Source organism: Capra hircus (genome assembly GCF_001704415.2).
Source record: "Capra hircus breed San Clemente chromosome X unlocalized genomic scaffold, ASM170441v1, whole genome shotgun sequence".
In the NCBI taxonomy this organism is placed as follows: domain Eukaryota; kingdom Metazoa; phylum Chordata; class Mammalia; order Artiodactyla; family Bovidae; genus Capra; species Capra hircus.
Window position 1 is genome coordinate 19,839,132 of NW_017189516.1, and position 22,626 is coordinate 19,861,757.

At 41.0% G+C, this 22,626-nt stretch overlaps 1 protein-coding gene across 1 annotated transcript in view; it reads left to right on the plus strand.

Moving 5' to 3' along the window:
- ZNF157 (zinc finger protein 157) overlaps positions 1-22,142 on the plus strand; it is a 34,442-nt gene extending 12,300 nt beyond the window's left edge. The window contains 5 exon segments of the mRNA XM_018043626.1: positions 16,179-16,332; positions 16,550-16,693; positions 19,628-20,684; positions 20,686-20,734; positions 20,736-22,142. Of these exon segments, the coding sequence (XP_017899115.1) occupies positions 16,179-16,332; positions 16,550-16,693; positions 19,628-20,684; positions 20,686-20,734; positions 20,736-20,858 (1,527 nt within the window). The 3' untranslated portion in view covers positions 20,859-22,142.
- The last annotated feature ends 484 nt before the right edge of the window (positions 22,143-22,626 follow it).

A 22,626-nucleotide genomic window follows, 5' to 3' on the forward strand; every position in this document is an offset into this window, starting at 1 on the left:
AAACAGCCATGCTTTTTCTCCAGGAGCATCCAGAGGGAACTGACTTATAAAGAAAGAAAGGAAGAACCATCAAGAAGACAGAATTGAGTTACTGCAGCAGTGTTTCTTTTTCTAGCATAAGTTTTCCCTTTTGAATTCCACTTTTGCCTGTTGTAAGCAAACATTCTGTTCAGGATGCCCGAAGACATCAAGAGAGCTACTGCTTTTTTGTGATTTAGACATAACTTACTTTTTTTTCAGGCCCTTATACAAATATGGCCTTCTTTGGGGTCATTTGATAGAGAGGAACTAGCAATGTTTGCAGATGTGGAACATGCATCCTGTGTAATCCAAGTGACCTGCTCAGGTGCTGCATTTCTTAGTAGCAGGGGTTGGCAATAGCAGTTCATTTTTTGTTGCCTGTGGAATGTCATGTGTGTCATGTTGTTTAGTCACTAAGTCGTGTCTGACTGTTGCAACCCCATGGACCATAGCCTGCCAGGCTCCTCTGTCCATGAGGTTTCCCAGGCAAAAATACCGGAGTGGGTTGCCATTGCCTTCTCCAGGGGACCTTGCCAGATCAGAGGACTACTACCCAGAATAGTCCTAAGAATTTCACCATTCAAGTGGGCCCTTAGATTTTTGTTGGATTTATCAACTAACCTCTGCTGGTTCTATGTGTCCCTATTGCATTTAAGTCAATCTTAGCAGTTTCTGATCTTCAGTTTCTAATATCATCATGTTATCACTGGTGTAGTATATTATTAAATATACTTGGGACCTGCATCAAGTCCAGATCCCTTCTAACTAAATTATTTTTATATAAATTTGTTTAATTGGAGGCTAATTACTTTACAATATTGTATTGGCTTTGCCATACATCAACATGAATCTGCCACGGGTGCACACGTGTTCCCCATCCTGAACCCCCTCCCACCTCCCTCCCTGTACCATCCCTCTGGGTCATCCCAGTGCACCAGCCCCAAGCATCCTGTATCATGCATCGAACCTGGACTGGCGATTCGTTTCACATATGATATTATACATGTTTCAATACCATTCTCCCAAATCATCCCACCCTCTCCCTCTCCCACAGAGTCCAAAAGTCTGTTCTATACATCTTTGTCTCTTTTGCTGTCTCGCATACAGGGTTATCATTACCATCTTTCTAAATTCCATATATATGCGTTACTATACTGTATTGGTGTTTTTCTTTCTGGCTTACTTCACTCTGTATAATAGGCTCCAGTTTCATCCACCTCATTAGAACTGATTCAAATGCATTCTTTTTAATAGCTGAATAATACTTCATTGTGTATATGTACCACTGCTTTCTTATCCATTCATCTGCTGATGGACATCTAGGTTGCTTCCATGTCCTGGCTATTGTAAACAATGCTGTGATGAACATTGGGGTACACGTATCTCTTTCAATTCTGGTTTCCTCGGTGTGTATGCCCAGCAGTGAGACTGCTGGGTCATAAGGCAGTTCTATTTCCAGTTTTTTAAGGAATCTCCACACTGTTCTCCATAGTGGCTGTACTAGTTTGCATTCCCACCAACAGTGTAAGAGGGTTCCCTTTTCTCCACACCCTGTCCAGCATTTATTGCTAGTAGACTTTTTGATAGCAGCCATTCTGACTGGCGTGAGATGGTACCTCATGGTGGTTTTGATTTGCATTTCTCTGATAATGAGTGATGTTGAGCATCTTTTCATGTGTTTGTTAGCCATTTGTATGTCTTCTTTGGAGAAATGTCTGTTTAGTTCTTTGGCCCATTTTTTGATTGGGTCATATATTTTTCTAGAATTGAGCTGCAGGAGTTGTTTGTATATTTTTGAGATTAGTTCTTTGTCAGTTGCTTCATTTGCTATTATTTTCTCCCATTCTGAAGGCTGTCTTTTCATGTTGCTTATAGTTTCCTTTGTTATGCAGAAGCTTTTAATTTTAATTAGGTCCCATTTGTTAATTTTTGCTTTTATTTCCAATATTCTGGGAGGTGGGTCATAGAGGAGCCTGCTGTGATTTATGTCGGAGAGTGTTTTGCCTATGTTCTCCTCTAGGAGTTTTATAGTTTCTGGTCTTACATTTAGATCTTTGATCCATTTTGAGTGTGTTTTTGTGTGTGGTGTTAGAAAGTGTTCTAGTTTTATTCTTTTACACGTGGTTGACCAGTTTTCCCAGCACCACTTGTTAAAGAGATTGTCTTTTCTCCATTGTATATTCCCTTCTAACTAAATTATGACAGTTGAATTATGAAGCTGGTGAATTCAAATAACATTTTGGCAGTACAGTAAACGTAAATTAGGACCTTTTCACATGAAAGCAAACTGCAATTGACTCTTTTCCTATGTTGAGATAAAGGAAAAAAACATTTGCAGGATCAGTCACTGAGAACTGCTTTCCTTTATCTTTGGTATTTTTCTACTCTGAAACCAAATTAGGAACTACTGATGATACTGGTGATACTAATTAATTATTGATGGTCTGCTGTTAGTCTCCCTGAGCCATCCACCTTTTTCATGTGCCACCCAGGAACACACACTAGCAACTACATTTGCTATTTTAGTTATTCCAATTACTAAGGGATGACTGAGTCTTAAACTAAAATAAATGCAAATATAGAGATAAACACAGGTGAAAAGGGAGGGTTCTGAGCGCACATGGTAAAATAAATAAAACAGAGCTTGTACGTACTTACTTTACTTTTAGTTTTTGATGGTATATATATATTTTAAAAACCTATTTAAGAATTTACCTGAATTCAAACCATGTAGTCAAAACTATGGTGTTTTCAGTAGTCATGTATGGATGTGAGAGTTGGACTATAAAGAAAGCTGAGCGCCAAAGAATAGATGCTTTCAAACTGTGGTGCTGGAGAAGACTCTTGAGAGTCCCTTGGACTGCAAGGAGATCCAACCAGTCCATTCTAAAGAAAATCAACCCTGAATATTCATTGGAAGGACTGATGCTGAAGCTGAAGCTCCAATACTTTGTCCACCCGATGCAAAGAGTCGACTCATTCGAAAAGACTGTGATGCTGGGAAAGATTGAGGGCAGGAGGAAAAGGGGATGACAGAAGATGAGATGATTGAATGGCATCATCAACTCAATGGACCTGAGTTTGAGCAAACTCCAGAAGATAGTGAAGAACAGTCCATGGTGTTGCAAAGAGTTGGACATGACTGAGTGACTGAATAACAACAAGATAGAAGTATTCCCCTGTCAGATATAATATCCATCTGAGGAATTTGTTTAGATGAAGGAGATGTACTTCACTTGAAATCTATTCAAATATTCCTATTTTCCTGCAAACTTTCACTTGAATTCCATCAACTGTTGCATCCCTGTAGCCTTCTAACCTAACTGTGGCCCTTGTTAGAACTTGACCAACAGATTTTGAAATCACAGTGCATTATTCTTCCATGTCAAAGAGTCCCAGAAAAGTTTCTTCTCTGCCTTTTGACCATTTACCTACATATGTCCATACAGCCTTTGGGTGCCCATCTGGGTGTTGAGCCTGGCTAGAGACTAAGATAAACCATGAGTTCATACTGATAATAAATGATTGAATGAGGGAGACAGGAAAGCTCTTCTTTAAGGTCCAATGCCAAATAGTATGGAGAAAGAAATGGAAACCTACTCCAGTATTCTTGCCTGGAAAATCCCATGGACAGAGGACCCTGGTTCATGGGGTCGCAAAGAGTTAGACACGCCTGAGCAACTAAGCATGCATGCACTCCAAATAGTAATATGGAACAAATGATGGAGTTAGAAAAATAACTTTTTGCAACCACTGTAGTTAATAATAACTGAGCCAAGAAAGAATCACTGATGGATGCCAAAGCTATTGGATGAAAGTTTAATGAGGAACAAAGTGTCTACATAGTTTCAAGGTATATTCCTACAGATTACTCACTTATTACATAGGGACATTGGTAACTATACAGTGGAGAAACCTGGTAAACACTATCTTAATAGAAACATAAAAATTTTAATTTGAAAAGTCCTCATAATCTCATCTTTTGGAGATAATCAGTCTTAACAATTCAGTACATATCCTTCCCCTTCATGGATCACAGCCTTGTGGTGAAGGGGCTAGCATAACTCAATGAAGCTATGAGCCATGCCATGCAGGGCCACCCAAAATGTATGGGTTATTGTGAAGAGTTCTGACAAAACATAGTCCACTGGAGGAGGAAATAGCAAACCACTCCAGTATTCTTCCTGTGAGAACCCCATAAACGGTATGAAAAGGCAAAAAGATATGACACTGGAAGATGAGCTCCCCCTAGGTTGGAAGGTGTCCAATATGCTACTGAGGAAGAACAGAGGGCAATTATAGGAATTCTGAAGTTTTCTCTGGATGTGACTATCTTATTATTCCAGAGACATTTGTTCAGAAGCTTATCCATTCCTCACTGAATATTCTTGACACTTTTGTCAGCCATCAATTGATCATATATGTGTGAATCTATTCCTAAATTCTATTTTGTCTCATGTATATCTTTACAAAAATACTACACTGTTTTGAAAACTATAGCATTATAAGTCTTGAGATAATGTAAGTCCTCTTTTTTCTTCTTTTTCAAAATAGTTTCATTTATTCTAAATCATGTGGTTTTATTTCTTTATTAATTTTAGAATAAGCTTGTCAATTTTTAATTATTAAATTCCTTTATTGATTATAATTAGTGTTATGTCATATTTCTATTTTAAACTTACCAAGATTGTTTTCTTTGTGTGCTAGTATATGATCATGCTCCATGTACACCTGAGAAAAAGTATATTCTGTATGATCTGGATGTAGTGTTTTCTTTCTTTCTCTCTCCCTTTCTTTCCTTCCTTCCTTCTTTCCTTCCTCCCCACTCCCTCAAGTCCCACCTTATTGATTAGCTCTTTTGTAGCATTACCTATTTCTTTTTTGTTCACTTAATCTGGCCAATTCTATGAATAGTATGTTAAAAGTCTTCCACTAGAGAAAACTTCTATTTCTTCTTGTGTCCCTATAGTTTTTAGCTTCTGTAGGCTTTTGCTGTGTTACTTTGTACATGCTGCTGCTGCTGCTAAGTCACTTCAGTCGTGTCCAACTCTGTGCGACCCTGTAGACAGCAGCCCACCAGGCTCCATCATCCCTGGGATTCTCCAGGCAAGAACACTGGAGTGGGTTGCCATTTCCTTCTCCGTGTCATTCTCTGCTCCCCTCTAACTCAGGACAGGAGTCAAAGTCTTTTCAACAGTCTTCTCATCTCCCTCACTCCAGCATTACCTCTGTGACCTCATCCCTTCACTCACTCCACTTCAGGTACACTGAACTCATGGTTGTTCCTGGTATTTATTATCTTCTCTTACCTTGAGGTTTCAGTTCTCTCAAATGTGACCTGCACAGTGAGTCTTCTCTTGACCACTCTATTTCAAATTGGAACCTCCTGTCTTTCCTTTATTTCCCTCCATTGTACCTATCACCATCTAACATATGATAACTTTATTTATTTTGCTTCATTATCTGCCCACCTGCAGAAAAAAGTAAGTCCCATAAGTGGGGGGATGGGGAGAGGGATTTTTTTTTAAATCTTGCTTATTCACTGCTGGACCCTCAGCACTAGAATAGGTACTTAACATTTGTTGAACCAAAGAATACCATCTCTGCCTTCAGATCTGGAAGGACTGTTATAGGGCAAAGAGAGTAGATAGCAAATAGGATCTGTGTGACTCCCAGGGACTAAGCTAGGCCTATTCCAACTCAACGTAAATAGCGAATTCACTTTCACTTTTCACTTTCATGCGTTGGAGAAGGAAATGGCAACCCACTCCAGTGTTGTTGCCTGGAGAATCCCAGGGACGGCAGAGCCTGGTGGGCTGCCATCTATGGGGTTGCACAGAGTTGGCCACGATTGAAGTGACTTAGCAGCAGCAGCAGGCGTTAAAACTGCCCCAGGAATCTATGCCAGTGGAGGTGAGTAGGAGCAAGACAGATGATATAGGAAGAATTTAAGCATCAAAAAAGGAAAGGGTAAGGAAAGGACCACAGTCTGAGATTCTGTGTTCTCCAACTCATTTAAGGATGAAGAACCTGAGGCTCTGAGATATGAAGTTTCCATCAATTGCAGGTAGAACAGGGACTAAAATCTTGGTGTCCTAAATTGTAGGACAGTGAAATAATTTTTTCCTTCAATAAAGCAGTATTTTGTGGCAGGGTAACTTCTGGAAATATGCATGTTTATTTATTTGCTGTCCCTCTATATCCCCACACCCCATACCCCTGGCTACATGGAGGTAACCAGGCCCTTAAAAGACCTTTTGCAAGATGGATTTCACAGTGTAGAAAGCCAAAGCAGGCTGACATCACTGAATCTATCATTCTTTTATAAAAGTATGAAAGCACCATTGATATATAATCATAAAGGACAAGGAAAAGTCCTGAAAGAAAAAAAAAATGAAGAGGGATCCCTCCTACTCGCAGCCCCACGTGGGAATGGAGAGCTCCTAAGTCTGGGGCAGTAGAGAGGCACAAAAACTGCTTAGGGCAGTGCCTCAAAGATGGGGAGGAGATGGTTTTAAGGTACCCAGAGGGAGGCAGGACCTAGGACCTTGGGGCTCTCAGCTTCACTTCCATCACTGCAGGCATGGAAAATGAGGATATCAGTGATGACTGAATAGATTAGAGATTTGCCCTTGCCTAATTTCTGGGTAATACAAGTACCCCTTGGATTCCAGTGCCAACCTTAAGTGGGTCCCCAGTCATGAAAAACATGGAATTTTCTGCTTCTCTGCTAGAATGGGAGGTTTGGAGTCAGAATTCAGTTACTTTAAATAAAACAAACAAGGACTATTTTCTTGCCCGCCCACATCTGAGTTTGTGGATGGACACAGATGTCCATTCCATTTTCTGCCACTTGAAGGACATAAATATCAATTTTAATGACAGCATTTGTGGACAGACAGAGCATGCACTTCCTGTTGGCACTGGGTTCTACATAGGAGCCCATTGGAAATCTCATGAGGTTCTCCGTGGGCTGAGAGAAAATATGTTCAGGCATCCAGAGGGAGGAAATGGAAAAGCAGGAGAGAAACTGAAGGAACAGAGGAGAGTAGCCTTCAAGAGCCCATCAGACAGCAATTATTCTTCCAGAAAATGAGACTGTTTCTCACTGTGACTGTTAAGTGATTTGCAATAACTCTTCATGAGGAAATGCTCCAATTGATGGTGAAGGTCTGAGTGGCCAGATGCCAGTTCTCCAAGCTCACATCTATTGATTCACTCTGCTAGTCAACTTTTTTGCCCCAGGCTGCTTATTAGCAGGTTTAAATGGGAGAAAGGATAGGCTCACCTGGCTGGGAACAATTCCCAGAGATCCAAGGCTAGAGGTGGGAATGGGGGAAAGTAGTTGCTCCCTGGGCTCACAAGGGCCTCTGACCTGGGCTTGGAGCTGGGAAGCTTGGCTGGGCTCAGTGGGATAAAGAGGCAGCCAGAGGTCCAATTTAGCTTTAGGATGGTCTGACTTTGGGCCTGCTACCGAGATTCAACCCCTAGTACCCCAATGTACATCGAAACAGCAGCTTCACTACAAGTGCAACAGAAAAAGCAGGAGATTTGAAGTCTAATGACCTGGTTCTGTGAATTTTGGCAAGGGTCTTAACCTTTCTGAGGCTCTGTTTTCTTATCTGAAAATGCAGATACAATAATGTCAACCTAATGTAGTTAAGATAAACATTACACAAGATAATGCAGTTAAAGTGTCTAGTGCCTGGCACATATCAATTATATTATTTATTTTGTGTTTGGAAAATTATTAGTAGTATTCTCTTACACCACATCTTTCACCCCAGCCTGCCCATCCTCTTACCCATCCTGACTTGCAGTCAATATTCTAGATCACTATGAGCAAGTCATTTCACTTCTCACTGCCTCCATGTCCTTATCTGTAAAGTTGGGATAAAGTCATCCATTCTGCCCAACTGCTTCAGAAAATAATGGAGATAGAAGGAATTTGCAGACTAGAAAGTGCTACTTCAGGCCACTTGTTCCTATTGGCTAGGTCTGGCCCACAAAAATCATACAGGCCAAAGTCTAGGAATTATCCAGAGAGAAGAGGAACACAGTCACTGGGGCCCAGAATCCAGTCAGGGTAGAGGCAGTACAGAGCTAGCAGCTTGTCGACAGCATCCTCCAAAAGACTTGCACAAATGTCTCTTGTCTATCAGATTTCCATCTGCTCTAAACAGAAGTGAGAAACAAAGAAGGGCCATTCACTACGCACAACCCGAGCGCCCAAGCAGGCCAGAGAATAGCACTAGAGCTGACCAAGGCAGTTTTCTTGATGATCTAAGAAAGGTCTTTAGAGGTTCCCTCCACCAATGGCTCGCTCCAGTATTGCTAAGGACTCCCCAGGGGGTCACAGCGAAGGTAGCCATTAGTCACAGTAGAACAGGAAGAGGTCTAATACATCAGTCACGCTGGGAACCACAACAGAACTTCCCCCAAGTCCAGCTGAATTAGAATAGGGTGGGGCGTGCTGGACTTAGGTAGTTGACAAAATTCCGTAGGTCACTTGGGGCAGCCCAGTCTTCTGTGTTACGTATGGAAACTAGTCTAGTCAAGTCTATACCCATGTGCTGCGTGTGTGTGCTTAGTCACTCAGTCATGTCCAACTCTTTGCAACACTTTGGACTGTAGCCCACCAGATTCCTCTGTCCATGGGGATTCTCCAGGCAAGAACACCGGAGCGGGTTACCATTTCCTCCCCCAGGAGATCTTTCCAACGCAGGAATCAAACTCTCATCTCCTGCATTGCAGGAAGATTCTTTACCTGCTGAACCATCAGGGAAGCCTAACGTATGCCCATGCCACCCATATATTATTACTGGGGAAACTGAGACTCATAAGGAGAATGGATTTCCTCACTGATTAATGAGGGGCAAAAATTACAGCAGAAATCTAAGCCTCCCTGACCCCCATGAATTTCCCATGGATGTAATAAGGCCTTTCCAGAAGGTATTGCCCCAAAAGTCCCCTGAGCAACTATGCTTCCATTCATGAGAGCCCAGGACAGAGAATTCCATTTCTATACATCATTATCAACTTCCCTCCCAGAATGTTCCTTTTTCCCTCTTGCTAATTGGTGTCTATTTTGGCTTTGCTTGATTCATGAGATCCTGGGGCCAGTAAGCATCTTAGTCTGAAAAGGGGCCCCAAGGAGCCTAGGAGCACTATCCACAGCACATTCAAGCAGCTATCCTAGTCCTCCTGGCTTGGACATGGCAACTGGGCAGAACTCAAGGAAGCCGACCAACAGATGCCAGACACCCTTGCTTACCAAGGATGAATGGTAAGAGTTTGGATTGGAGAAATCTGAGCCATTAACACAGTCACCTTCTCCTAGTTGATGGCACAGGTAATAGAAAGGGGGAGAGTGATTACTGCTTAGGCTAGAAAAGGCCTGGAAATCAGGATATGACCTACGTGACTGAGTTATTGCTGTGGTACACCTCTGGTGCCAACAGATGAGATGACTTGCAATAGGGCAGAAGCCACATGCTCCCCACTCAGACCCACAATTAAATAGGTGGGGCAGTCTGGCCAGCGTCTCTGCCCATAGGCCTGAGCATCTAGAAATTTACAAATATCTTTATTTTTATATCTTTGTTGTGAACAGGGCTTTTAACATTACAAAGTATCCTCCTTTATCTCATATAATTTGCTTTTGGAATTCTACTTTGTCTGGTATCAGGATTTCAATTCCTGCTTTTATATCATTTTCATTTGGTAAATCTTTGTCCATCTCTTTAATTTTAGCCTTTTTGAAAGACTGTTTTAAGCATGCCTCTTGTATACAGCATTGTGTTGGGTTTTGGTTTAACAAGGCAATGTGAAAATCTATTTCTTTTAATAGATGAAGTAAGCCTATTCACATTTATTTGTATTACTGTTTGTAATATAATTAATACAAAATGTCCTCAACTTTCTTGTTTTATCTTATGATGTAATTACAGTGTGTAAATGTTATATTTACTGTGTTTCTTTCTCTATTGAGTGTTTCCTCTAAATGTTTTTGGTAGTTAGGAAGGTTTGTATTTTTATGCTGGTAGTTGTGATTAGTTGCTCAGTTGTGTCTGATTCTTTACGATCCTGTGGACCATAGCCCACCATGGGATTCTCCAGGCAAGAATACTGGCATGGGTAGCCATTCCCTTCTCCAGGGGATCTTCCTGGCCCAGGAATCAAATCCAAGCCTCCTTTCTTGTCTAAGCCACCAGGGAAGCCCATTCTGGTGGTTACCTTTGTATTTATCTCTTCTGTGGTATTCTTACTCAACCCTTTTATCTTTTTATTTACATATTTATTTATAAAATTGTATATATTTAAGATGTACAACATAATTTGCTATGCATATACATAGTGAAATGATTACTGCCATTAAACTAATTAACTTATCATCTCATTACAGTAACCATTTTTTGTGTGTGATGAGTACACCTGAAATTTGCTCTCTTAGCATATTTCCATTGTTCAGTATAATATTATTAAATATAGTCATCATGCTTGTATATTAGATCTCTAGACTTTATTTATTCTCCATAAATGTAACTTTGTCTCTTTGACCAATATCTCTCCCCTTTCCCGCATACCCTTGGTGACCACCATTCTCTCTTTGCTTCTGAGTTTGACTTTTTTTTTTAGATTCCACATATTAGTGAGATCATACAGTATTTGTCTTTCTGTCTAACTTATTTCACTTAGTGTAATGTCCTCCAGGTTCATCCCTGTTGTTGCAAATGGCAGGATTTACTTCTTTTTCATGACTGAATAATATTCCATTGTTTATATACTGGGAGAAGGCTATGGCACCCCACTCCAGTGCTCTTGCCTGGAAAATCCCATGGATAGAGGAGCCTGGTAGGCTTCAGTCCATGGGGTTGCTAAGAATCAGGCAAGACTGAGCGACTTCACTTTCAATTTTCACTTTCATGCACTGGAGAAGGAAATGGCAACCCACTCCAGTGTTCTTGCCTGGAGAATCCCAGGGACAGGGGAGCCTGGTGGGCTGCCGTCTATGGGGTCGCACAGAGTCGGACACGACTGAAGCGACTTAGCAGCAGCAGCAGCAGCAGTTTATATACCAGATCTTTATCCATTCATCTATTGATGGACCCTTAGGTTGTTTCCATATCTTGGCTATTGCAGATAATGCTGCAGTGAATATTTGGGATAGTGATTTCCTTTCCTTCAGATATATTCCCAGAAGTGGGACTGATGGATCATATGGTAGTTCTAGTTTAATTATTTGAGGAACCTTTGCATTGTTCTCCATAATGGCTATACCAGTTTACCTTTTTTCTTTTTTAAAAAATTTATTTTTAATTGGAGGATAATTGCTTTACAGTGTTGTGTTGTTTTCTGCTATACAACAACATTAATCAGCTATTAATATACATATATACCCTCCCTTTTACTTTTTTTCTTTATTAATCTTTTACTATCTAATTTGTCTCTCATCTGTTTCCTATACAATAGTAAATGATCTTGTTCAGTTTTAGTTGCATTTTAAAATTATTTTTTAGTCTTAGCTTTGCAGTTAAATATATGAAATACTTACTGTCAGTCCTTTTGCCAAAATTTTCACATCCATTGTTTTTGGTTGAAGCTCACTATTTAGTATATATATATTAAAAAAGTCACTCAGTCATGTCCAACTCCTTGCGATCCTGTAGAATTCTCCAGGCCAGAATATTGGAGTGGATAGCCTTTCCCTTCTCCAGGGGATCTTCCCAACCCAGGGATCGAACTGGGGTTTCCTGCATTGCAGGTGGATTCTTTACCAACTGAGCTATCGGGGAAGCCCTATTGTTTAGTATCAATTCAGTTCAGTCTCTCAGTTGTGTCCGACTCTTTGCAACCCCATGAATCGCAGCACGCCAGGCCTCCCTGTCCATCACCAACTCCCGGAGTTCACTCAGACTCACATCCATCGAGTCGGTGATGCCATCCAGCCATCTCATCCTCTGTCGTCCCCTTTTCCTCCTGCCCCCAATCCCTCCCAGCATCAGAGTCTTTTCCAATGAGTCAGCTCTTCGCATGAGGTGGCCAAAGTACTGGAGTTTCAGCTTTAGCATCATTTCTTCCAAAGAACACCCAGGACTGATCTCCTTTAGAATGGACTGGTTGGATCTCCTTGCAGTCCAAGGGACTCTCAAGAGTCTTCTCCAACACCACAGTTCAAAAGCATCAATTCTTCGGCGCTCAGCTTTCTTCACAGTCCAACTCTCCCATCCATACGTGACTACTGGAAAAACCATAGCCTTGACTAGATGGACTTTTGTTGGCAAAGTAATGTCTCTGCTTTTTAATATGCCATCTAGGTTGGTCATAACTTTCCTTCCAAGGAGTAAGCACCTTTTAATTTCATGGCTGCAAGTCACCATCTGCAGTGGTTTTGGAGCCCCCAAAATTAAAGTCTGACACTGTTTCCACTGTTTCCCCATCTATTTCCCATGAAGTGATGGGACCAGATGCCATGATCTTCATTTTCTGAATGTTGAGCTTTAAGCCAACTTTTTTGCTCTCCTCTTTCACTTTCATCAAGAGGCTTTTTAGTTCCTCTTCACTTTCTGCCATAAGGGTGGTGTCATTTGCATATCTGAGGTTATTGATATTTCTCCCGGCAATCTTGATTCCAGCTTGCGGTATACAATAAAACTTCCTGTAGTGATGGGAATATTCTGTATCTGTGCTGTCTAATACTGTAACCAACCACATGTGGCTACTGAGCACTGGAGATGTGCCTAGTGTGACTGAAGAGCTGAGTTTTAAATTTTCTTCCACTTTAATTAATCAAAATTTAAATAGCCACATATGGTATGTGGCTACCATATTAGTGCAGCTCTAGCAAATTCCTTATGAAGACCACACATATTCTGGTATATTTACAACTTTTCCTAAAACCCTTGATATTTGAAGGGTATCTTTGGCTGGGTATAATTTCCTTAACTTGTATTTTTTAAGTTTCTTGAAACTACTATATTGCCTTGCTTTGTATGTTGTTTTTGAGAAATTGATGCCAATCTAATTTTTTTTTTTTTGCCTGAAGGCCCTGAGAAATTTTTTTCTTTGTCTTTAAATTCTAATAGTTTTAATTAGGATATATCTCAGAGTTGATTGTTCCAAGTCAATTTCCCTTGGTACCCAGTGCTCCCTTTGATTGTTTTTGGATTTGTTTTATGATCCTAGATATGGTCTAGCTTGGTGAACATTCCATGTGTTCTTGAAGAAACAATTAATCTCTCAATTTTGAGTGGAATGTTTTATGAAATCAATTGGTTGATTGGTAATGTTCAGTTTTCTATATCATTGTTGATTTTTTTGTGTGTACTAGTTAGTTCCTTTAATCACTAAGAGAGGTGATAAAGGTTGACAGCCATGTTTGTGGATTGTCCTTTTTTTTTTCCAGATTTTTTTAGTTTTGCTTCATGTATTTTGAAGCTATATAATAATATAGGGCAATCTAATAAGGGCAATCTTCCCCACACCTCTGTTCCCAGGGCTTCCCCTTCCTCTAGTTGGACAGTTAGGGCTTTCATCTCTACCCTGGCATTCACTTTCTACAACTAGGTTTGCCCTTGGGTCCAAGTTGTGATAGGTTATAAAAAAGGCAATGGGGATCCTTCTAACACTCTTCAGAACATTATTCCTCTGGCCAAAGAAGAGGATTCTTCTCCCTTAGAGTCTGAGGGGCCTGCTACTGCAAGGTTGCAGCTTTGGTACTGGGATTTACTTTGGAACAGGACTGCATGACAAAGAAAAGGGAGGCTTTCTTTGTCCCACAGGAGCCCCCCAACTCCTTTTCAATCTTCATGTCATGTTGGTATACCCACTGACCATGCACTTGGTGCCTATTTCAAGCTGTGTTCTCTTAGCCATCCAGTTTATTATGGTGGCTTCAGCTGGTACTGAAATACTATTGCCTCTCAATCCTTGGTCTGTCTTAGCCTTCTCTCAGAGCTCCAGCATCATATATTAATCTGCCAACTGGACGTTTCTATCAGTATGTGACATAAACACTCCAGCTCAGGTCCAAGATTGATCTTAATCTCCCCCTCTGCCAGCCCCTCGTGTTCCTTTTTTGCTATTCTCAGTACATGGTACCGGGGCTTCCCTGGTGGCTCAGCAGTAAAGAGTCTGCCTGCAGTGCAGGAGCATGCATGCGTGCTAAGTCACTTCAGTTGTGTTCGACTCTTTGTGACTTTATGGTCCATAGACTCCCAGGCTCCTCTGTCCATGGGATTCTCCAGGCATGAATACTGGAGTGGGTTGTCATGTCCTCCTCCAGGGGATCTTCCCATCCCAGGGATCGAACCAGCATCTCTTATATCTCCTGCATTAGCAGGTGGGTTCTTTACCACCAGTGCCACCAGGGAAGCCCCTGCAATGCACCAAAGTGGGTTCAATCCCTGGCTTGGGAAGGTCCCCTGGAGAAGGAAATGGCAAACCGCTTCAGTATTACTGCCTGGGAAATCCCAAGGACAGAGGAGCCTCGAAGGCTAGGGCTACAGTCCATGGGGTTGCAAGAGTCAGACACCACTTAGCGACTAAACCACCACCACCATATATGGCACCTGCCTCAACTCAGCTGCTCATGCTGTTATCCTAGGAGTAATATTCTCTCCCTTTTTCTTACTTGACAGTACTTCTGTGTAATTTATAAATGTAAATATATTGTGGGAAGGTCAGAAAATATTCTGATCGTATAGTCAAGTATTTTGGAGATTGATGATCTTTAAAAAAAAAAAAAGTTGGAAATCCCTCCACTGCCTGCCCCTGAATGTCTCTGTAACCCTTTATCTCATCACTGTCCAAAGCACTATTTTCCTGTCATACTGTGCTATATGTAGTTCTCTTAACTCATCTTGCATGTTTCGTGTCTTCCTGCCTTTTTTTTTAATGTTACTGCCCCATATTCGTGAGGAAGATTATATTCTTGTTTAAGGATTCAAAGCTCTGCCTCCCCAAGTGAAGTTCAGTCTGTTAACACAAGGTGTAATCTTATTCCATCCCTTGTAAAAGCCCATTGCACCTTGTACCCATGTCCAGCATAGCTCCTGTAACATCTCAAAGCAGGGGTGTGTTCATACGCATACTTTTGAGATACTACAGGTTTGTTTCCAGACCACCGCAGTAAAACAAATATCACAATAAAGTGAGTCACGTGAAAGTTTTGGTTTCCCAGTGCATATAAAAGTCACACCGACATTATCCTGTAGTCTATTAAGTGTGTGATAACATGTCTAAAAAAACAATGTACATACCTTAATTGAAAAATACTCTTGCTAGAAAAGGCTAACCACCATCTGGACAGTGCAGGGTTCCCACAAACCTTCAATTTGTGAAAAAACATGGTATCTCTGAAGCACAATAAAGCCAAGTGCTGTAAGACAATGCATACCTATGCAGGTGTCTTTACTGGGGTATGAGCTCCTTGGGAGCAGGCACTCTGTTTCCTCAGCAGTTAGGATGCGTCCAGACACAGAGTGTTAACTCAGCAGTCAGTGGTCTTTTCTCCATGAATCGAAAAGTTAATACACTAGCAGGACTGTTCTAGGTTTTTCTTTCCCAAAGGATAGTATCAAGCAAGACAGAGTCAGGTTTCCAGTGCCAGCTAAAGATTGTCACTTGTTCTTTGCCTCTATAAGGATTAGGTCACTAGCCACTGTAGTCACTGACCTTCAGCATACCCTGAAAGGAGTTGAGGGCAGAGATCAGGAATGAGATAGTCTTGAGCAGACCTTCAGATAGATATTTTCAGGAGAAAATATTCTGAACCCAGTTGCTTGTATCTTCTCATATCTGGAAAAGCACTAAGATCGTTAACAGAGACATCTGCCTCTTGTGACTAGCAGCAATCTTCTACTGCGATGTGTGCTTGATTGTATGTACCCCCTTCACCAAAATCACATATATATTGACCTCCACTTTCCTTGTCAGAGCAGTTCCTAAGAGCTATCTGAAATGCTGTCTCCTAAGCTATAGTTCTCATTTTGCCCTAAATAAAACTTAACTCACAACTCTCACGTTGTACATTTTTTTTCAGTTGACACCAGTGAAGCTTTTTCTAGTCAACTTTCAGAAGTGCTCTACTGGAAAAATTAGTTCCCACGTATCTTTTCCAGGTGTTCTATCCTGATCATTGCAGATTGTTGTTACAGGGATCCGTGTCATTCGAAGATGTGGCTGTGGATTTTACCCGACAGGAGTGGCACAGACTGGATCTTGCCCAGAGGACCATGCACAGGGATGTGATGCTGGAGAACTACAGCAACCTGGCATCTGTGGGTGAGGATATTGTCCACCTAACTCCTGGTAGCATGTTTTTCCTTTCTTGGTTGCTATAACCTGGGCAGCGTTTGTAGAGTTCAGTGATACTTCAGTTCTAGATTCAAGGGGTCATAGATAATTTATCAGTTTGGAGCACCAGGAAGAGTGTGTGTGTTCTCACTTCCCCCAGTGAAAGGTTTCAGTGCATACCCTTCCTTGTGCAGTTCATGAAGATGCACCTTTCTCCTCCATCAGAGGCCCTAAAGCTCAGGCAACCTGGCCCATGTCCTGTGCCATTTCCCATTAACAGGCCTCTGCGTGGCCAAACCAGAGATGATCTTCAAGTTGGAGCGAGGGGAAGAACTGTGGATATTAGAGGAGGAATCCTCAGACCATGGTTACACAGGTGAGTGAGCAACAACTCAACATATGAAAAGTAGGAGAAATAAGACTTAAGGAATTCAAATCAAAGGTTATCTTTGGGTAGTCTTTTTCAGGAATCTCTTTTCAGAGGCCCTTGCTCTTTGAAAATGACTGAAGGACAGAAGGTCTATATGCTTTAGATACCTAAATCCTACATCCCCATATCATGCTCACACTTAAGTGCTCTCTCCTATTTTATCTTGATTTTTGTATTTACCACTCTTGTCTTTCCCTGCCTGCCTCAGCTTAGATATTTATTCTTAGCTAGTCTGTTTCTCTTTAGTATTCTCAATTGTCTTCCTTCCCTCCGTTGTCTTGGATGCCTTCTGTTGTCAATCACTCATTTATACATTCATTTAGTCATCTGCCAAATCTTAAATGAGGGTCAACTATATGCTGGTCACCTTCTAGGTGGGGGGGTCCAATAGTGAATAAAGTAATATCTCTGTTCTCTTGGAGTTTGCAGTCTAATGAGGAAAAGAGACCAGAAACAAATGAATACATGATGTTTGGTGGAGAAAAGAAAATCAATTCAAGATAAGAAGAGTAGACAGAGATGGTTTGTGCTTTTGGAGAATGTGGTCAGGGAAGACTCTTTGGGGAGCCTTTGACTGTGTGGATCGCAATAAACTGTGGAAAATTCTGAAAGAGATGGGAATACCAGACCACCTGACCTGCTTCTTGAGAAATCTGTACGCAGGTCAGGAAGCAACAGTTAGAACTGGACACGGAACAACAGACTGGTTCCAAATAGGAAAAGGAGTACGTCAAGGCTGTATATTGTCACCCTGCTTATTTAACTTATATGCAGAGTACATCATGAGAAACGCTGGGCTGGAAGAAGCACAAGCTGGAATCAAGATTGCCGGGAGAAATATCAATAACCTCAGATATGCAGATGACGCCACCCTTATGACAGAAAGTGAAGAAGAACTAAAGAGCCTCTTGATGAAAGTGAAAGAGGAGAATGAAAAAGTTGGCTTAAAATTCAACATTCAGAAAACGAAGATCATGGCATCTGGTCCCATCACTTCATGGGAAATAGATGGGGAAACAGTGGCTGACCTCATTTTTCTGGGCTCCAAAATCACTGCAGATGGTGACTGCAGCCATGAAATTAAAAGACGCTTACTCCTTGGAAGGAAAGTTATGACCAACCTAGATGGCATATTCAAAAGCAGAGACATTACTTTGCCAACAAAGGTCCATCTAGTCAAGGCTATGGTTTTTTCAGTGGTCATGTATGGATGTGAGAGTTGGACTATAAAGAAAGCTGAGCGCCAAAGAATTGATGCTTTTGAACTGTGGTGTTGAAGAAGACTCTTGCGAGTCCCTTGGACTGCAAGGAGATCGAACCAGGCCGTCCTAAAGGAGATCAGTCCTGGGTGTTCATTGGTAGGACTGATTCTGAAGCTGAAACTCCAATAGTTTGGCCACCTGATGCGAAGAGCTGACTCATTGGAAAAGACTCTGATGCTGGAAGGGATTGGGGCCAAGAGTCGGACACGACTGAGTGACTGAACTGAACTGAACTGAACATTAGTACACCAGCACCAGTGAAGTGAGACCGAGTCATGTAGATTTTAGTAGTATTCTGAGCAGAGAGAACAGATAGTGCTAAGCCTAGTCTGAGGGATATATACCTCAGGGGTATATAGCAAAGATGCTAGTGTGTATCAAGGTTGGGTAGTGAGAGTGTTAGGAAGTGATATCTGAGAGTTCAGTTCAGTTCAGTCACTCAGTTGTGTCCAACTCTTTGTGACCCCATGAACTGCAGCACTCCAGGCCTTCCTGTCCATCACCAACTCCCGGAGTTCACTCAAACCCATGTCCATCAAGTCGATGATGCCATCCAACCATCTCATCCTCTGTCGTCCCCTTCTCCCCCTGCCCTCAATCTTTCCCAGCATCAGGGTCTTTTCCAGTGAGTCAGCTCTTCGCATCAGGTGGCCAAACTATTGGAGTTTCAGCCTCAAAATCAGTCCTACCAATGAACACCCAGGACTGATCTCCTTTAGGACAGCCTGGTTCGATCTCCTTGCAGTCCAAGGGACTCGCAAGAGTCTTCTTCAACACCACAGTTCAAAAGCATCAATTCTTTGGCGCTCAGCTTTCTTTATAGTCCAACTCTCACATCCATACATGACCACTGAAAAAACCATAGCCTTGACTAGATGGACCTTTGTTGGCAAAGTAATGTCTCTGCTTTTCAATATGCCATCTAGGTTGGTCATAACTTTCCTTCCAAGGAGTAAGCGTCTTTTAATTTCATGGCTGCAGTCACCATCTGCAGTGATTTTGGAGCCCAGAAAAATGAAGTCAGCCACTGTTTCCCCATTTATTTCCCATGAAGTGATGGGACCAGATGCCATGATCTTCGTTTTCTGAATGTTGAGCTTTAAGCCAACTTTTTCACTCTCCTCTTTCACTTTCATCAAGCCAACTCTTTCACTCTCCTCTTTCGCTTTCATCAAGAGGCTTTTTAGTTCCTCTTCACTTTCTGCCATAAGGGTGGCGTCATCTGCATATCTGAGGTTATTGATATTTCTCCCGGCAATCTTGATTCCAGCTTGTGCTTCTTCCAGCCCAGCGTTTCTCATGATGTACTCTGCATATAAGTTAAATAAGCAGGGTGACAATATACAGCCTTGACGTACTCCTTTTCCTATTTGGAACCAGTCTGTTGTTCCATGTCCAGTTCTAACTGTTGCTTCCTGACCTGCGTACAGATTTCTCAAGAGGCAGGTCAGGTGGTCTGGTATTCCCATCTCTTTCAGAATATCCCACAGATCTGAGAGTTAGCTGGAGACTAAATTATGTAGAGTTTTTATAGGCTTTGTTAAGCTTTATACTGTGACAAGGGAAAGCCTATGTTGGGTTTTGAGTGAGAGTGATATGGTCTGATTTATTTTTAAAGGCTCTTTTTCACTGCCAGGTGCCAACAGTTCTGTTTGGGGTAATTCCCTCAGGCATGATAGTGACCTTCAGCATTGGAAGATTCAAACTTTGGATCAAACTGTTGAATATCAGAAAGCCTTCTACAAGAGAACGAGCTTTGTTGGACACAAAAGAACACACACAGGAGAGAGAAACTTTGAATGTAATGAATGTGGGAAAACTTACTGCAGGAAATCAAACCTTATTGAACATCTGAGAATACACACAGGGGAGAGACCCTATAAATGTGGTGAATGTGCAAAAACCTTTAGTGCAAGATCATACCTCATTGCTCATCAGAAAACTCACACAGGAGAGAAGCCCTTTGAATGTGATGAATGTGGAAAATCTTTTGGCAGGAAGTCACAACTCATTCTACATCAGAGAACACACACAGGAGAGAGACCCTATGAATGTACTGAGTGTGGGAAAACCTTTTCTGAGAAGGCAACCCTCATGATTCATCAGAGAACTCACACAGGGGAGAAACCCTATGAATGTGGCGAATGTGGGAAAACATTTCGTGTTAAGATATCTCTTACTCAACATGAGCGAACTCACACAGGGGAGAAACCCTATGAATGTGGTGCTTGTGGGAAAAACTTTGGTGCAAAAAAATCCCTAAACCAACATCAAAGAATTCATACAGGTGAGAAACCCTATAAATGTGGTGAATGTGGGAAATTTTTCAGATTGAAGATGACTCTCAATAATCACCAGAGAACTCATACGGGTGAAAAACCCTACCAGTGTAATGAATGTGGGAAATCTTTCAGTGTGCACTCATCTCTTGGAATACATCAGCGAATTCACACAGGAGAGAAACCTTATGAATGTAACAAATGTGGTAATGCCTTCTATGTCAAAGCACGCCTCATTGAACATCAGAGAATGCATTCAGGAGAAAAACCCTATGAATGTAGTGAATGTGGAAAAATCTTCAGTATGAAGAAATCCCTTTGTCAACACCAGAGAACTCACACAGGAGAGAAACTTTGCGAATGAAGAAATGCCTTCTCTGTGAAAGTACGCCTCATTAACACAGGAGAGACCCTTTGAATGTCAAGAATGTGGGAAAGCTTTCTGCCAAGAAGGCACACCTCACAGAACATGAGAGAACTCACTTAGGCCAGCCCTTGCCTTGTACTGTGGAGAAAGCTTCTCTGAGAAGACTCCCCTCACCATTTGACCAAGCCCTTTGGGCCATCTGATTACTGGGGCACACAGAGTATACCTGTAACAATATGGCTCCTACCTTGGTGTGAAAATTGTCCTGATCCCCTTAGGGAGTGGCTTATTGTTGTTTTCATTTCATTTGGATTTCCCTAATTAGTGGTTGAGAATCAGCTTACCTGTTGACTGGTCATTGTTATGTTTCTTCTGTGCAATGACTGTTCATGTCCTTTGCTCATTGTTTTCTAATAGGCTGTCTTTTACTTCTTGGTTTAAATGTTGTTTTCCTTGTTCTTTAAAAAAATATATGAGACCATAATCCCTTTTCAGTCATTTGTGTTTCAGATATCTCCTCTCAGTCTGTGACTGGTTCTTTTAATTTTGTTAACTCTTTTCTTCTGCCTAGGTTTTATGTTTTTATGTTATCAGTTTCAAGGTGATAATATTCTCCTATACTTTCCTCTAAAGTGAAGTTTTCATTTTCAACATTGGAAATTTTAATCTACCCTAAGTTTCTGCTGTATAATATGAAGTCTCCAATATATAATGCTATATTTTAAAAACTTTCCATCAGTAGTATCACACTATTTTTGTTTATGCAGCTTGCTTTTTTTTCATGAAATGTTACCTTTCCAAGATCTATCCATGTTGGTAAATATAGCTCTGGTTTATTTATTTATCTAAAGGCATTTGTATTTATGAAAGGCATTTGTATCATTTCTGTGTTTAGTATTTAAATCTAGAAATGGCAGTGATGGGTCATAGGGTGTAGGCAGTATGCCAGTTATTAATCTATTGTGCCCCAGTTCCAAACCTGCCCTTCTATACTGGGACTTTGTGATGCTGGGGCCATGACTCTATAGAACACATTCCTGTCTTACCAGCTGCTACTCTCTGTTGGGTCTTGCCAATAAGAGATATGAAATATATATGTTGAGCCTTTGGAAGGAAGAAGGGACTTTTTTTTTTTCAATTCCAGTTGGCACCCTGTTTATCTGAGTATCAGCCCAGCATTGCTTCTCCACTTGGGCAGCAGCAGATCCTCATGGTAACAGCAGTTTAATCCAGTTTGCACTTTCCCAGTACTAACAGCTCGATGGTACTGCACCCCCTCAGAGACACTTGGAGCATCTGGCTAGTGCCACCTCCTTAGAACTATGAATCTCAGTCACATGAGAGCCCACTTAAAACCTTCTATTTTTAGTAATTCCAACTTCTTCCCTTTTTACCCTAGCTCCACTGCTTTCTGCAGTTGCTGAGTCCATGAGAATTTTAATGTTCTTTTTGCTTTTAAGGTATGTGGTTAGTAACTTCATAATAACTTCATAACTAGTAAAATTTTTTTAATAATAAATTCTCTCTATTAAAGTAACTGGTATGGCTTCTGTCTCCTAGCTGGGTTCTGATTGATATAGAAGTTTTTCACTTTGACTAAATATTAAAATTTTTAAAAATTGTACTATTTTACACTCTCATGAGCAGTTTGAGAAAAAGTTTACATTTTCCCACATATTCACTAGGACTTATCTGTTATTTTTTATTTAATAAATTGTTGCCTATCTGAAAGGTGTAAAATGGCTTTAAGCCCTTCCATCCTTGAATGTATTTGTCTCTTTATTTAACTCATTTAAAATCTGTTAAATTTTAAGTAGTATTTTATGGTTTTCTCTAAGAAATTGTCTTTGAAAGTTAATCTTTTAATAGAAAATTTGCTCATATATATGTATATACATATATTTTAAAATATGATGTATTATGGGGTATATATATATGTATCTATCTATATGTTAAGTATGTGTGTGTATA